The 15,947-nt window shown below is 38.2% G+C and overlaps 1 protein-coding gene across 1 annotated transcript; it reads left to right on the plus strand.

The window, feature by feature from the left end:
• The first annotated feature begins 2,208 nt into the window (after positions 1–2,208).
• On the plus strand, positions 2,209–15,658 carry LOC139901711 (uncharacterized). The gene is made up of 9 exons (XM_071884390.1): positions 2,209–2,226; positions 9,483–9,556; positions 10,967–12,681; positions 12,997–13,329; positions 14,065–14,121; positions 14,279–14,332; positions 14,451–14,556; positions 15,307–15,495; positions 15,583–15,658. The coding sequence occupies exons 1-9, from the start codon at positions 2,209–2,211 to the stop codon at positions 15,656–15,658; spliced, it is 2,622 nt and encodes an 873-aa protein (XP_071740491.1).
• The last annotated feature ends 289 nt before the right edge of the window (positions 15,659–15,947 follow it).

Raw genomic sequence — 15,947 nt, forward strand, 5'->3', positions numbered from 1 at the left:
ACAAACATGTTCTGGGACCCTTGTCACAAACTGGTCACAACACAATTATATTAAAACACTAATAAAATAATTAAAATAAAAGCACTTAAAACTTAAGCACAAACCCTAAGGGCAAAATAGACAACTTACAACTAGCCCGAGTTTCAGTCTGTTACAAACTAGAAGTAGAATCATCCAAAGAGAGAGCAACATTGAAATCTCCCAACATCACCCAAGGGTTATTAGCCACAAAACCTTTATGGATTAATAAATCCCTCTAAAGAATTCGACGCTGTATATAGTTATTAGAAGCATATATAAATGAAACAAAAGTTTGAGAATTGTCATGGAGAAACTTAACCATACAGTGAACCACCTGCTTTGTCATGGTGAGAACCATCAAGTTCACTACTGATGGATTCCATCCGAGAATGATTCTGGTACCACGGAAACATAGTGAATTGTTAGAGGACCAGTTCCAATGAGGGAACACCTTGTTACACACTCCATTCAGCTTGTTAATCGCTACATGAGACTCTAAGATAGCGCAAACACACAAGTTATTACCTTGAACAACGTTCTGAACCTCTTGTTTTTTGGGAAACGGTTCAAGCCCCGAATTTCCATGAAGCGAGGCTCATCATTGTAAACCATCCAAAACGGGTGTGCTTGCACCCGCAGTACTCTTTGACGCAACATATTGAGATGTTTCATTATCCTCATGTTCAACATCACTTTCTTCATCTACTAATTTGTACGTTGTATGATTGTCATTGTCGAGATTACGTAATGCTGAATAACCATTATTGACCAGCACTGCCTCTACCACTTTATTTTTATCATTATTTACTTCTTGTTTCTCCATATTGTTTACCCCACTAGTACTGGAAGGATTTGGCTTCGGCCTATATACCCATATAGATTTTTGCTTACCCACATGGACACCCTTCTTCACAACATTTCCTTTAATATTAGTCTCGGCAACAGATTTACCTTTCGACTAAACCTGTTGGAACCCATCATTGTCAATAACAATCACATTTTCTTTCACGGGAACATTCTTAGGGCATTGCGAATCTTTATGTCCAAAGACCTTGCAACACAAGCATTGCGGCGGCTTCCATTCATATTCGACTCTTACAACATCCTTAGTATATCCTTCTCCATTAATCGTAGGAGTAGCAACATTCAGATTCTCTTTTAATTCCTTATCAGCAGCCACTTCGATCATCGCTCTAGCAAAGTTGGGGCGTCCCCAAGCTTCAAGACACATGGTACTCGTGTACGAATCTAGCATCATAGGCCTTCCAACTTTTGAAGCTATCGCACTTAGACTATCCTCGGTAAATCCGGCAAGAGGGATATCATGTAGCTTAACCCAAACGGGCACCTTTGTCAAATCCTCCTTTGTAAGTGACACATTAGGAGACCATTTGTTCAAAATTATCGGGACAGTTCGAATCATCCAGGGGCCATTTTCTAACACGTTAGTCACTCCCTTAGCCGTCGAGAATTTAAAGAAATTAAACCCTTTAGCGTTCATCATAACTTTCTCGATGCCATATTTTTTCCAAACAATTAACACATAATTCTGAACAATCGGGAAAGCCAATCTCTTACCCATGAAGTAACCATAAATAGTGTTACTATACCTATTTGAAGCTTCCAAAACAGATGTCAAAGGGATCATCACGTCTACATCGTCATCTAACTCTTTGTCTTGTTCAACCAGTCGAAAATTGACTTTGCGCTGGTGAACTGTATTAGCAGTAGCAGCATTCAAGTATGAGCCTTGAGGCACTTTTAGACCAGAAGATGACGAATTAGGTGCCACCACAGGAGTATTGCCCTTACTTTCCAACAACTTTGGAGTTGACTCCAATTCATACCCAAATGTTTGCTTGGGGATATCATTGTCATCAGTGTTATTAGGATAATCTTTACCCACAATTGTCTCTGTGTAATAGTCAGAATCATTCTCATCAATTGTGTGTACACTAACAACATCATCCTGGTTAAGTTCATTACTAGGAGCAGTATCCCTATAATTCAGCAACCCATCATCCTCTTCTTCATGTTCCATCGTGATTACAGCAGTAACCAATGGTGTTACAGCCTCTACGCCACTTTCAATCGGATAATCATCTATCCCTATTTTCCGTCCACGTAAAACCCTAGGCACACGAAATCACTTCCTTTTTTTTCTTTTTCCCTCCCGAATTCTTGCCCATGGAGAGGCAATCGAAGGTCTAACGATGGAATAAGAGTGAACGCTAGTAACAAGAATCAATAATAGGTTTACCTTAAAAAAAATAGGAGCAATCACATGGATTTTTGGATAAATCGCATTGAGTCGCCCCTCGCTAGTAGTCGCCCCTTCGCTAGGGTTTTTTTTTTTTTGGTTTTCTTTAATACATTCAAGATAATATTGTTCGTGAAGAATATGAACGTTTTTTTTTTCCTGTTTTGTGAAGTAAAATTTAGCCCCCGATTTAGAGTTTAGGGTTTAGGGTTTAGGGTTTTGGGTTTATTCCATAAACCCAAAACACCAAACCCTAAACCCTAAACCCTAAACTCTAAACCTTTCGTGTTAAAAACTCAATCTAAATCCTAAATCTAAAACCAATACCCTAAATTTCTAAACCCTAATATCTAAATCCTATAAACCCTAATATCTAAACCCTAATATCTAAACCCCAATAGCTAAAACCTCAACATACGCTCGAAAAACACGATAATTGTTATATATTACTTCTTCGAGCGTTTTCCCGCCAAAATAAAAATATTTATCACAAAGTGTCTCTACTAAATGTTCGTATTTTCATCCCATCTATAATGTTCATGAACAAAGTTTTTTCAGAAAACGAAAGAAAAAAAAAGTTTTTGCTTCCCCCCGTTTCCCCCGATTGGTTACTTCCCTCTTGATCCTACCACTATATATATATATATATATATATATATATATATATATATATATATATATATATATATATATATATATATATATATATATATATATATATATATATATATATATATATATATATATATGGGCACGATCCGTGGCTAAGCTTAAAACGAGTACAAACCGGATAAGCAAATATGGACCACAAAATATCATAAAATTTCATTTTAGCTTAAAATGCATGAAAGGGTAAAAAGGTCATTTTAGTAATTATAATTAATAAAAATTAATTATACAAAAGTTAACAACCACCACCCACCCACCACCAACAACCACCACCCACCACCCACACCACCACCAACCACCACCACCCACCACCAACCACCACCTCCCACCGCCCACCGCCCACCGCCCACCACTACCAACCACCACCACTACCACCCACCACCCCCACCACCACCACAAACCACCACCCCCACCACCACCACCATCAACCACCACCCACCACCACCAACCACCCACCACCACCAACTACCACCACCTCCCACCACCAACCACCAACCACCACCACCCACCACACCCACCCCCACCACCCACACAACCCCCCCCCCCCCCCCACCGCCCACCACTCACCACCCATCACCACCACCCATCACCACCACCAACCACCACCACCCACCACCCACACCACCACCCACCATCACCAACCACCAACCACTACCACTACCACCCACCACTACCCACCACCACCCACCACCACCAACCACCACAACCAACCACCACCCACCAACCACCACCAACCACCACCACCCACCACCCACCATCACCAACCACCATCACCAACCACCAACACCACCACCCACCACTACCCACCACCACCAACCACCACAACCAACAACCACCTACCAACCTTCACCACCACCACCACCCACCACCAATACCAACTACCACCAACTACAACCAACTAGCACCACCACCCACCACCACCACCCATCACCACCAACTACCACCACCACCACCCATCACCACCAACTACCACCACCACCCACCCACCACCAACCACCACCCACCCCCACCACCCCCACCACCACCAACCACCACCCACCACCACCCACCACCACCACTAACCACCACCACCACCCACCACCACCCACCAACCACCACCACCCTCACCACCCACCACCACCAACCACCACCACCACCACCAACCACCCACACCACCACCACCACCCACCATCACCAACCACTACCACCACCACCACTACCCACCACTGCTCACCACCACCCACCACCACCAACCACCACCACCACCCACTACCACCACCACCCACCAACCTCCACCCACCACCACCACCAACCACCACTACCCATCACCACCACCATCATCAACCACCACCACTAACCACTACCCACCACCCACCACCGCCACCACTACTACCCACCACAACCACCACCACCCACCAACCCCCACCACCACCCCCACCACCCACCACCACCACCCACCACCAACAACCACCACCACCCACCACCGCCACCACCATCATCCACCACCCACCATCACCAACCATCACCATTAATCAACACCACTGCCACCCACCACCATCCACCACCACCACCCACCAACCACCACCACCCGCCTCCCGCCACCACCACCAACCACCACTACCCGCCACCATGACCACCACCACCTACCACCACTAACCACCAACAACCACCACCAACCACCACCCACCACCACCACCACTATCACCACCACCACCACCACCATCATTCATCGAAAAATATTTATCATTTATCAAAAATCGTTTAGCATCCATCGAAAAACGTTTAGCATTCATCGAAAAACATCTATCATTCATCGAAAAATAATTATCATTCATCGAAAAAAATTTATAATTCATCGAAAACATTTAACATTCATCGAAAAACAATTATCATTTATCAAAAAGTTATCATTTCATTAGACAATTATCATTCTTAAAACATTTATCATTCATTAGAAAAATTATCATTCATTAAAAAAATTATCATTCATCTAAATTATTTTTTATCAAATAGTTATCATTTTTTAAAAATCGGCTATCATTCATTCACAAGAAAACAATAACCATTCATCACAAAATGATTATCTTGCATTGAAATATTTTATATCATCAAACATATTAATAGACTTACAAAAGTAGTGGAATTTCAAATAGTTGATATAATATGATTAGTATTATAAAAAAGAATAGGGCATTCCGAGAATCGAACTCGGGACCTCCCGCACTGAAAGCGAGAATCATACCGCTAGACCAAATGCCCAATTATCAAACAATTATCATTCATCTAATTGTTGTCATTCATCTAAAAACACTTATCTTTTATCAGAAAAAGGTTATCATTCATCATAATGCTATTATTCATCAAACACTTCTCATTTATCAAAAAACAGTATCATTCATCAAGCATTTATTATTCATCAAAATACCCGATAATTGATAAAAATACTAAATGAATGATAGAAGTAGCTGATGAATGATAAACGATGAATGATAAAAGAACGTGATGAATGATAAAAAGTATCCGATGAATGAAAAGCATATCCAATGAATGATTAAAATACCCAGTAAATGATAAAGATAGCTGATGAATGATAAGCGAAGAATGACAAAATAACGTGATGAATGATAAAAAGGAAGATGAATGATAAAAAGGAGGTGATTAATGATAAAAATGAGGTGATGAATGATAAAAATCAGGCGATGAATGATAAAAAACTAGATGAACGAGAAAAACTAGGTGATGAATGATTAGAAAATTTTATCATTCATCACCTCATTTTTATCATTCATCACCTCATTTTATATCATGCATCACTCACAAAGTTATCATTCATCTTGTTTTTAATCATTCATCACCTCTCATTGTCATTCATCACCTCATTTTATATCATTCATCACTCACAAAAGTTGTAAATTTACCCTTTTAAAATATCAGAGAAAATAAAGAAAGCAAATCTTCCTCTTTCTTAAACAAAGATAAAGTTTTCAAGTGCAATATACTATCAGTAAAACTGTAAAAGCTAACTGACCTATTTAAGCACTGTGTACCAGTTCTTCCTTCAAGTGTAGATGCAACCAGATGCCAAATCAACCACTATTAAGTAACTTGATTGGACCACCCTTAATGTAAACTAACTGCAACAATAAACGGAAAAAACAAATAAAACTACACCATACAAGTTTACCATCTACCACTATAAAGCATGTAAATGTTTTCATAACCACTTAACCTTAACCTTAAGCATTATCACATCTTCATCCAAGGGACTAATTGACAAATGCTTAAGAAATCTGAATCTTAAGATCATGGGATCATGAGATGTGATTGTAAGGAGCAGATGCTTAATATATTCTCATCTCATCATCTATTCTATATACAAGTATAGGTTCAAATTCACATTTCAGATACCAATTAAAAATAATTAATGTTACACATACAGCTATGTAATCATCACATAATTAACACTAACAATATCAGTTAGGAAACTAAGTACAAATCAACCACTTAACACTAACAAATTTTGAAAGTGTCACTTAATTGATTGTATTGTTGATTCCTCGTTTAATTGGATCTCGAGTCGTTTTATGAAATCCAATATAAACTGGAATGTCTGGTTGCAAAACCCTTGAAATTCGTTGTAATCTTTTTTGTCCTTAGTTAATCATTTCCTTTTGATTTTACCTGATCGAAATAACAATACAGGCCGATATATCAATTTATAAAAGAATGGGTTGATATTTCCACTATCATTGTTCAAGCTTTAATTTCTTTGAAAGTTGCAAAAGGTGGGGAGAGGATGCTCATCTAATCTAATTAACTATTCTTAGAGATAAGTACCGAAACACAAACGATAGATCTATCTAAAAATAATTCCATGTGCGAGAACCATTCATGAAGCATAAAGGGGACTAGATCATAATCAGCTGTTCTTAGAGATAAATGCATGGCAGTTTAAATCATGTAGTTTAGCATTTCTACATTTCTAAAGGTGAATATAGATAATCAAAAAAATGATAAATATCACATAAGCCAAACTTGGTTCTAATATATTCTAAACTAGTTACGAATACGGATTTTGAACGATAGAATCTTTAAAAAGTTATTATTCCATTGATGGTGTAAACCGAAATGCATACTTTTTATTAGTGCAAAAAAATGTATGTAGTAGATCCTTGTTTTACCTTTGTACATATGTGTATTATGTACGTAACTAACCTTGTCAAGAATAAGATCGAACCGCACACACATGCTTAATAAATTCTAACGCAGGGTTCCTTTTATTCGTAGTATCTTGAGTTGACTGAGATTTTCCTGTTTTTCTAGTGTGATGATCAGTTAGACCTTATGAACATAATCTTTTGAACATTATATTTACCGAGCTTTTCTATGACTTTTGCGAGAAATAGTGTGAAAACTCACCTGAAGATAATGACATTCAGTAATAATCTATGTGAAACAATAAAAATGTTTATAATATTAATTTGAATCGAGACTACAATATCTGAAACAATCAAAAAAGTTTATAATTGCAAATCGTTGAGACATTTCAACACGTGTTATATATTAACTAAACAATCAAAAAATTATCATTCATCAGAAAATAATAATCATTCATCATAAAACTTAATACTTATAAACTTAGTTTTCCAACGCTGACGATTTCTAACTTCATTCCCAATATTAGGGAGTATTATCTTTATGTTCACAGTGTAGAGGTGGCGACATGGCATATGGGTTGATGTGGGTCAGGTTTGGGTCAAAGTTGGTACATAGACCAAGTCAAGTTGATCCGACCCACCAAGCGTCTAAATTTTTCATGCGTACACTTTCAAAAAATATAGACACATTTGACTATCTGAAGTGTTTCCTTTAAGCAGTTCTTTTGTATGTTTTGACCGTTTATATAGATAAAACATAATACCAATCAAACTCATTGTAGTACACAAAATTGATGACATATGTTTTATAAAATAAACATAAATGAGAAAAATCAAGTTAACCTATATAAAATGGCAACCTGACTATATTTTGAAATTTGTAAGAAAGTGCACATACCATTTAGGTTAAATTTCATCCAAGACTAAGCTCTACAAAAGATACATCTCCCAATATAGCATCCTTCAGTAAGCCCTGCTTTATCACAAGATTATTGATAAAAAAATAACAAAAATTTATTTAGTGCAACATATCAGAACACTATCAGACCTAGTGCATTCTATTGTAGGTAAATTAAGGCAATTATGTGTTCCAAAATTTCATTACTTGGTAAAAAAAAACCTCATTAACTAATTATCTACAAATAAAATAACAAGTGTTTTCCGTCTCTAAATGCAACCTAACTATTCATAAAAAAAAGTGTGCATAGACATAGATTCAACAAATTAGTAACTTTGATTGACAGTTATACATTTCAAACAAAATACAAAAATTACAAGATTGTGAAAGATGAGTAAAAAAATCGTTACTGTAATTCATCAAGTAGTCTAATATTTCATTTATCTTACAGTTATCATTGAGACAAAACATCAAACACCTAGTGTGCAACATCTTATAAATGAAAAATCATTCATCATGTACACAAAACTACACTCAAATTGAAATTTTTTACTAATTACTAGAAAGATCATGTAAGAAGTATATCAACTCTCGGTTCTATGAATTGATTTTAAGTATCTAATTTTACAAATGAAGATCACTTAATTCATAAAACAAGAGACTTAGCTAAATTCTTAATTCATAAAAAAAAACAAGAGACTTAGCTAAATTCCTAATTCATAAAACAAAGAAGAGACTTAATTTATAAAGCAAGAAGAAACCTGTTAGAATTCATCCATTTGTTCTTCGATAAACTTCACTACTTTTCAATTGATTAACAGAACCACCGAACAATCAAATGACGATTTTCTTCGAAACAATCACAATGATAATCATAAGTCTTATTTTATGCTCAGATTCTAAAATTACAGTTCAAATCGATGGAACCTTCGTCGTCTCGGAATCATGATTTTGAAGCTTTCTATTTGAGTCTGTAACGTGAAATCAAAATCGTGTTATAAGGATCTGAGATTGGATAAGATATCAGTTAAAGAAGATGAACTGAAGAACGTATGAACTGAACCCTAACTGCAGTCTTTTATTTCCTTTTCTTTTATTGCTAAGGAAAATTAAATTATGAAAATGACCAAAATACCCTTTCGCGTTTTTTAGTATAAAATTGGAATTTCTAAAATGTGAGACCCATATTCACTTATCCAGTTTGTACCCCATTTAGTGCTTATCTATGGATTGGTCCAATATATATATATATATATATATATATATATATATATATATATATATATATATATATATATATATATATATATATATATATCAAGGTTATTGATGCTAGGAAACTTGAAGTTACCCCGCCTGAGAAACATAAACTTGTTTTTGACCTTCACGGGCTCCGAAAGAGGCTTCCAACAGTCGTTGTAATGGTGAGAAAACATTGAATACGATCTTTTTAACTTCAGACCGATTAATTAATTAATTAACCTCTTCTTTTTTCCAGGGCATTGGTAGTATTGAACGTGCTGTGATAAACAAAAAGAAGGAGCAGGACATGTTTAACTTGCTTGTGGAAGGGTAAATTTACACTAATACCCTCTTAAACTGACCCGAACTATTATTATTTTTTGAGCAGCTATAGGTTTAAGAGAAAATTGTGTGGTTGGTCCCCGTGATTTACATGAAATGGGGTGTTTGGTCCTGAACTTCATTTTCGGGGTTGTTGGTCCCTGTGATTTTCAAAACACGTGTGGCTGGTCCCTGTCAGGGACCAACAACCCCGAAAATGAAAGTTCAAAACTTGTGTATTTGGTCCCTGTCAGGGACCAACCACACGTGTTTTGAAAATCACAGGGACCAGCAACCCCGAAAATAAAGTTCAGGGACCAAACACCCCATTTAATGTAAACCACAGTAACCAACCCCACAATTTTCTCTAGGTTTAATGCCACATCCCTATTTTTTGAGCAGCTATAGGTTTAATACCACCATCCCCATATTTCGCATCTCACTTGTACGATCCTATTACGTATAGTATCACCGGAATCGGACTAGCCACGCGCCGAAAAATTTTCCGGCAAGACTTGGTGTTTGTTTCCCGGCCTATCTCAAACCTCTCCGGTCTGAATCCGGCGACGGTCTGATTCCGGCGATTATTGCACCACCGCCTACGAATCCGTCTACGGAAAGACTCTTTGGTGCTGTAGGTTTCCCGGACTGCTGTTGCTAGGCTACCGCCGGCCACCTTGCCGGAAAAATTATCTCCTGGCCGGTTACATTCTCCACTTTCTCCATTGCTTCTACGTTCCTGTTTTAATTCATTATTCACCTGCCTAGATTTATTGCTTTTATTTATGAAACTTGATACACCACCTCTTCTGTCTTACGCTTATCTAGTTACCTGCTATTTGCTGTTTTTTTAACTTTGCTTTGCTGCTTATTTTATTTGCACATGTTCATATAATTATTTTAATCTTGTTAGCAAGTAATTGCCTCTTTGTTAGTATTTTTTGGAAACTGTTTTGGTTGACTGGCCGGTACTTTGATCAAGATAGATAGTTATTTTATCCATTTTTATATTTATAATTAAGTATTAAATTAATAACTTATTATTTCATATCTTTTTAATCGTAGATTGTGTATTGGGATGCTATTTGTGCTTTTTTGATAGTTTATTACTGTATTATATTAATATATATAACAACTTTTTTTTCTCATCTTTTATTTCATATTATAATTGTTGTATTTTTCCTTCTAACTTGTTATAAGCTAAATTTTTGGTTAGGTTACTTACAATTCTATATATAATATATATAATATAATAATTTACCTACTGTTTTTCGTTGGTGTAATTTCGTTGTTATTTACTCCCTGTTTTTTATTTATATTTCTTCTACTTGCTTATAGTTATTATTACTTTATCTTTTTTACTACTAGCTGCTCGTAGTTTGGTAAGATAGACACTAGACGTTCTTATGATTTCTTAAGGTCATGTCCTTCTGGTTCTGGGGCGGGTAGGTCGGTTGGGCCTAGAAGCGGCAATAGGTTAGCGAGGTTGGGTAGGATTAGAGTGGGTAGTTGGAATGTGGGAACTTTGACCGGCAAGCGGTATGAACTGGTCGAGACTTTACGAGAATGCAAAGTGGACATTTTGTGCGTCCAAGAGACTAGATGGAAAGGTCGAGGGGCGGCTAGGATCAATGACTACAAGTTGTGGCTCTCGGGATCGAGAGTAGCTAGGAATGGGGTTGGAATCATTATTGGCCCACCCTACAACGAGTATGTTGTGGATGTAGGTAGACGGAGCGACAGGATTATGTCGGTTAGGTTGGTTATTCAGGAGGTGACTTTCACGGTAATTTGCGCTTACGCACCCCATGCGGGCCGTGGAGATGCTGAAAAGAGACACTTCTGGGAATCGTTAGACGCGGTTGTGAGGATGTGCCCTTCGGACCATAGTTTACTTATTGGTGGAGATCTCAATGGCCATATAGGATCTGATGTTGAGGGATATGCGGGAGTCCACGGGGGTTTTGGGTACGGAGCTAGAAATGAGGAAGGACTCTCTATTCTTGAATTTGCTGTTGCCCACGACTTGGCAGTTGTGAATTCGTTTTTCAAGAAGAGGGATGCTCAGTTAGCAACTTTTCATAGCGGAGGTCATAGTACCCAGATTGACTACCTGTTAATTCGCAAAGGGGATCTTAGGACTTGTGGAGACTGTAAGGTCCTGACTGCCTGGACATGCTCCTCCCAGCACAGACTGTTGGTCATGGATTTGGTTCTCCAGAGACGGGCCACCAAGAGTGTGAGACAAGCCCAACCTAAGATCTTGTGGAAGAAGTTGAACGGAGAGAAGGCAGAGACCTTTAAAACTACGGTTATAGGTAGAGTGGATGCTGAATTAGAAATGATATCCAATGATGACACGGATCAGATGTGGAATTGTCTGGCGTCCTCCATTAGAGAGGTAGCCAAGGAAACCCTAGGTGTGGCTCTAGGTACATGTAGAGGCCATAGGGCTGTTAGAGAATCATGGTGGTTCAGTGAAGAGGTTCAAAGCAAAGTTGCGCTTAAGCAACTAAGGTTTAGGGAGCTCATTGCTGGTGGGGAGGGGACTCCGACGGATAGAATTAGGGCTGTAGAGAGATATAAAGAAGCCAAAAGAGAAGCTAAGAAGGCTGTAGCCCTAGCAAAAGAAAATGCATATGAAGATCTGTATAAGAAACTTGACTCCAAAGAGGGAGCTAATGATATTTACAAGATAGCCAAAGCTAGGGAGCGAAGACGCATGGATCTTGATAACATCAAGTTTATCAAAAATGAAGATGGTCAAACTTTAGTTAAGGAAGACGAAATTAGGAAAAGATGGGAAGAGTATTTCTCATCTCTCTTCGTAGTGGGAAGACCAGAGCGCCACGAGGACTTACAAGACGCTGATATAGAACAATCCCATAACAGCATAGATTGCGAGAGGATTAGCGAAGAGGAAGTAAGATTGGCACTACGAAAGATGGGGAGAAATAAAGCAGTGGGACCGGATCAGATCCCTATTGAGGCGTGGCGGTGCCTGGGCGACACTGGTGTTAGATGGCTGACTTGCCTTTTTAACAAGACGTTTCGAAGCTCTAAAATGCCTATGGAATGGAGACTGAGTGAGACTATTCCCATCTATAAGAACAAGGGGGATGCTCAATGTTGCGGTAACTATAGAGGCATAAAATTACTTAGTCATACTATGAAGCTTTGGGAGAAAGTGATTGAGACTAGACTTCGACGCGAAACCAATGTTTCGGAGAACCAATTTGGTTTTATGCCAAAGCGCTCTTCGATAGAGGCAATCCATATTATTAGGAACCTTATGGAGAAGTATAGAGAAAAGCAAAAGAACCTAGAGATGGTCTTCTTAGACTTAGAGAAGGCCTACGATTGCGTGCCACGAAACTTGATTTGGAAGACCCTTAAGGGCAGAAGTATCTCGAGTAGGTATATTAATGTTATTAGAGATATGTATGAAGGGGCGAAGTCTTGTGTTCGAACACCGGTGGGAAATACTGAAGTTTTCCCAATAGAAGTAGGCCTGCACCAGGGATCGGCCCTTAGCCCTTTCCTTTTCGCTTTGATCATTGATGAACTTTCTCGAGGGATACAAGAATGCATCCCTTGGTGCCTGATTTTTGCCGATGATATTGTGCTCGTTTCGGATTCTAAGGAGGAGCTTAATAGAAGGCTGGAGCAATGGAGGGTGGCCTTAGAAAGTAACGGTCTATACATTAGTAGACAAAAGACAGAATATCTTAGTTGCGATTTTGATAGGAATGTTGATGAACAAAGTGATGGAGTGAACATCTGTATTGGAGACCAGATCTTGCATCCACAAACTTCGTTTAGATACCTGGGCTCGGTGCTACACAAATCGGGGAGGATAGATGAAGACGTGTCGCACCGAATTAAGGTAGGGTGGGTGAAGTGGAGAGCAGCGACTGGAGTCTTATGCGACAAGAAGATCCCCCTTAAGCTGAAAGGGAAATTCTTCAAGGTGGCAATTAGACCTGCCATGTTATACGGATCAGAGTGTTGGCCTATGACGAAAGCACAAGAGAGGAGGATGGAGGTGGCAGAGATGAGGATGCTTAGGTGGACATGTGGTAAAACCATGTTAGATATGATTCCTAATAGTGTTTTTAGGGAGAACCTGAAAGTTAGAAGCATCATCGACAAGCTTAGAGAAGAACGACTTCGATGGTTTGGGCATGTGAGAAGACGACCTCCTACTGCCCCTGTTAGGAGGATCGAGACACTTACGGTTGACGGCGTAAGAAGAAGGGGTAGACCTACGCGTAGGTGGGAAGATAGGATAAAGCTAGACTTGAAGGAGCTCTTATTGACCGAGGACATGACCTCTGATAGGGTTGCGTGGAGGACTAGAATTAGAATAGACGAGTAGGTTTTTTGGTTTTGTTTGTGTGTTTGTGGTTTTGTGGGTCTGTGTGGGTATCTTCTGTCACTCTGCTCTTTGCTCTTTGCTGGTTTTTTTTTTTTTTTTTTTTTTTTTTTTTTTTTTTTTTTTTTTTTTTTTTCTCTAGACCCATGCATCGATGGTGTAAGTTTGGACATGTGGGTTTCTATGTGTATGTATGGATGTTCGTGTTTGTATGTATGTATTTAACTTTGTTCGCAAGTTTATGTTTGGTTGTTTGTATGTTCGCTTGTTTTGCTTTTCTGCTTGTCTTTGATTGTATTTATGTATTTATGTATGTTTGTATTTATGTATGGTTGTATGTTTATATGTATGTATAGTTATATGTTTGGTTGTATGTATATTCGTATGTTTGTATGTATATCCGTATGTTGGTATGTATATTCGTATGTTTGTATGTTTTATATCTATGTATGCGTATGTTGGTTTTCCCGTATGTATGCTTGTTGGGTAGATACTGTTTTATGTATGTTTGTATGTTAATTCTTATAGAATGGCTTGCTATGTTGTGTTTTTATCTGTATGTGGACATATATGTTTATTTCTCACTTAATGCAGCTTTACTTTATTCGTCCTGTGCTCCGCAGTACACTCTAAGGTACGTTTTTCTTTTTTCTTTTTTACGGCGCTGTTTCGGGAGCCATCAGCAAGCGTCTAATTATTGGCGACTTGACTGTCGCTTAGAGCCTAAATCGAATTCCAGGCAACATTTTAAAACCCATGGAAATTCGTTCCACCATTTTCATGGCGTTGGCATTTTTTTTTTTTTTTTTTTTTTTTTTTTTTTTTTTTTTTTTTTTTTTTGGCCGGAGGTCCGTTGCAAGCAATCTCTTTATCCGTCGAACATAGAGAGGGAGGACTTTCCCTACCCTTGTGAGTGTTTCACTCGGGGTGGTGAAATGACTTCTCTTTGTCCTAGGGTAGAGGTAGGATTGTCTACGTCTCACCTCCCCCATACCCTACAAGTGTGGGATTGGGTATTGTTGTTGTTGTTGTTGTTGTTATTTATTTATTTATTTTTTTGTGTGTGGACAATTAGCTCTTATGATTTTTATTTTTTAATTTTAATACTTTATCCTATTGATTTCTTTGAAGTTGGCAATTTCAACCCATCTACCTAGGAATGGGAATATTTTGGCTCTCTTTTACCTCTAACGGGTCAAATGTGTAAACATTTATTGGAAGACAGTTATTAACTTATTATAACTATAGCTATGTAGAATATATCAAAATTCTTGTGTAGGTATGGAAATTGTACGCTAGTCAACCTGACCATACTAGTATTGACTAAAAAATTTTTATATCGTGAACTTATTTGACCCATTACTGACCCGTGTCTCCCGTTCAGTTCACCATCTGTATTATCTTCTGATAAAGTTATTGGTCCAGGTTGCAGTCCCTATCTTAATGGCTCGAATCTTAACATACCCGAGCATGTTTCACAACACAATATAGAGAGATTGAGAAACGCTGTTCGAAATGGAACATCTAAATATCCCGGTGCAAAGCATATCAAAAAACCCGATGGTACCTTAATGTAAGTATTGTTACCACTGAAAAATGTAATTTATTACTAATTACTATAAATTAACATAATCTTGATTAACTAAATGTAATGCTACAGGTCTTTGAGTATCAATGCGAGGAAGCGTTTAGCGGATGAATTAAAATACGGTGACATAGTTGACCGTCATTTGTAGACGCTGAAAAGGGACCTTAGAATCAACCTAACACGATCTAGAGGCGGAATAAGACTAGAACGAGCTTAAACGAATATCTATGGGTTTTCGGGTTCGTACGAGTCAAACCAAGATTAGATCTTGATAAACACGAAGCCTAGACTGACATTCTGTGGTATTTGGACATGAAGGTTTGAGAGAGACCGGACCTGGAACTGTTTGTGTGTGTAAAATTAATTAAGTGATTAACCAAATTAGTGGAGATTAACTTGACTTAAATATCACAGATCTTCTGTCGGTCGACTGTGGT

Source organism: Rutidosis leptorrhynchoides, chromosome 3, assembly GCF_046630445.1.
Source record: "Rutidosis leptorrhynchoides isolate AG116_Rl617_1_P2 chromosome 3, CSIRO_AGI_Rlap_v1, whole genome shotgun sequence".
Classification (NCBI taxonomy): Eukaryota; Viridiplantae; Streptophyta; class Magnoliopsida; order Asterales; family Asteraceae; genus Rutidosis; species Rutidosis leptorrhynchoides.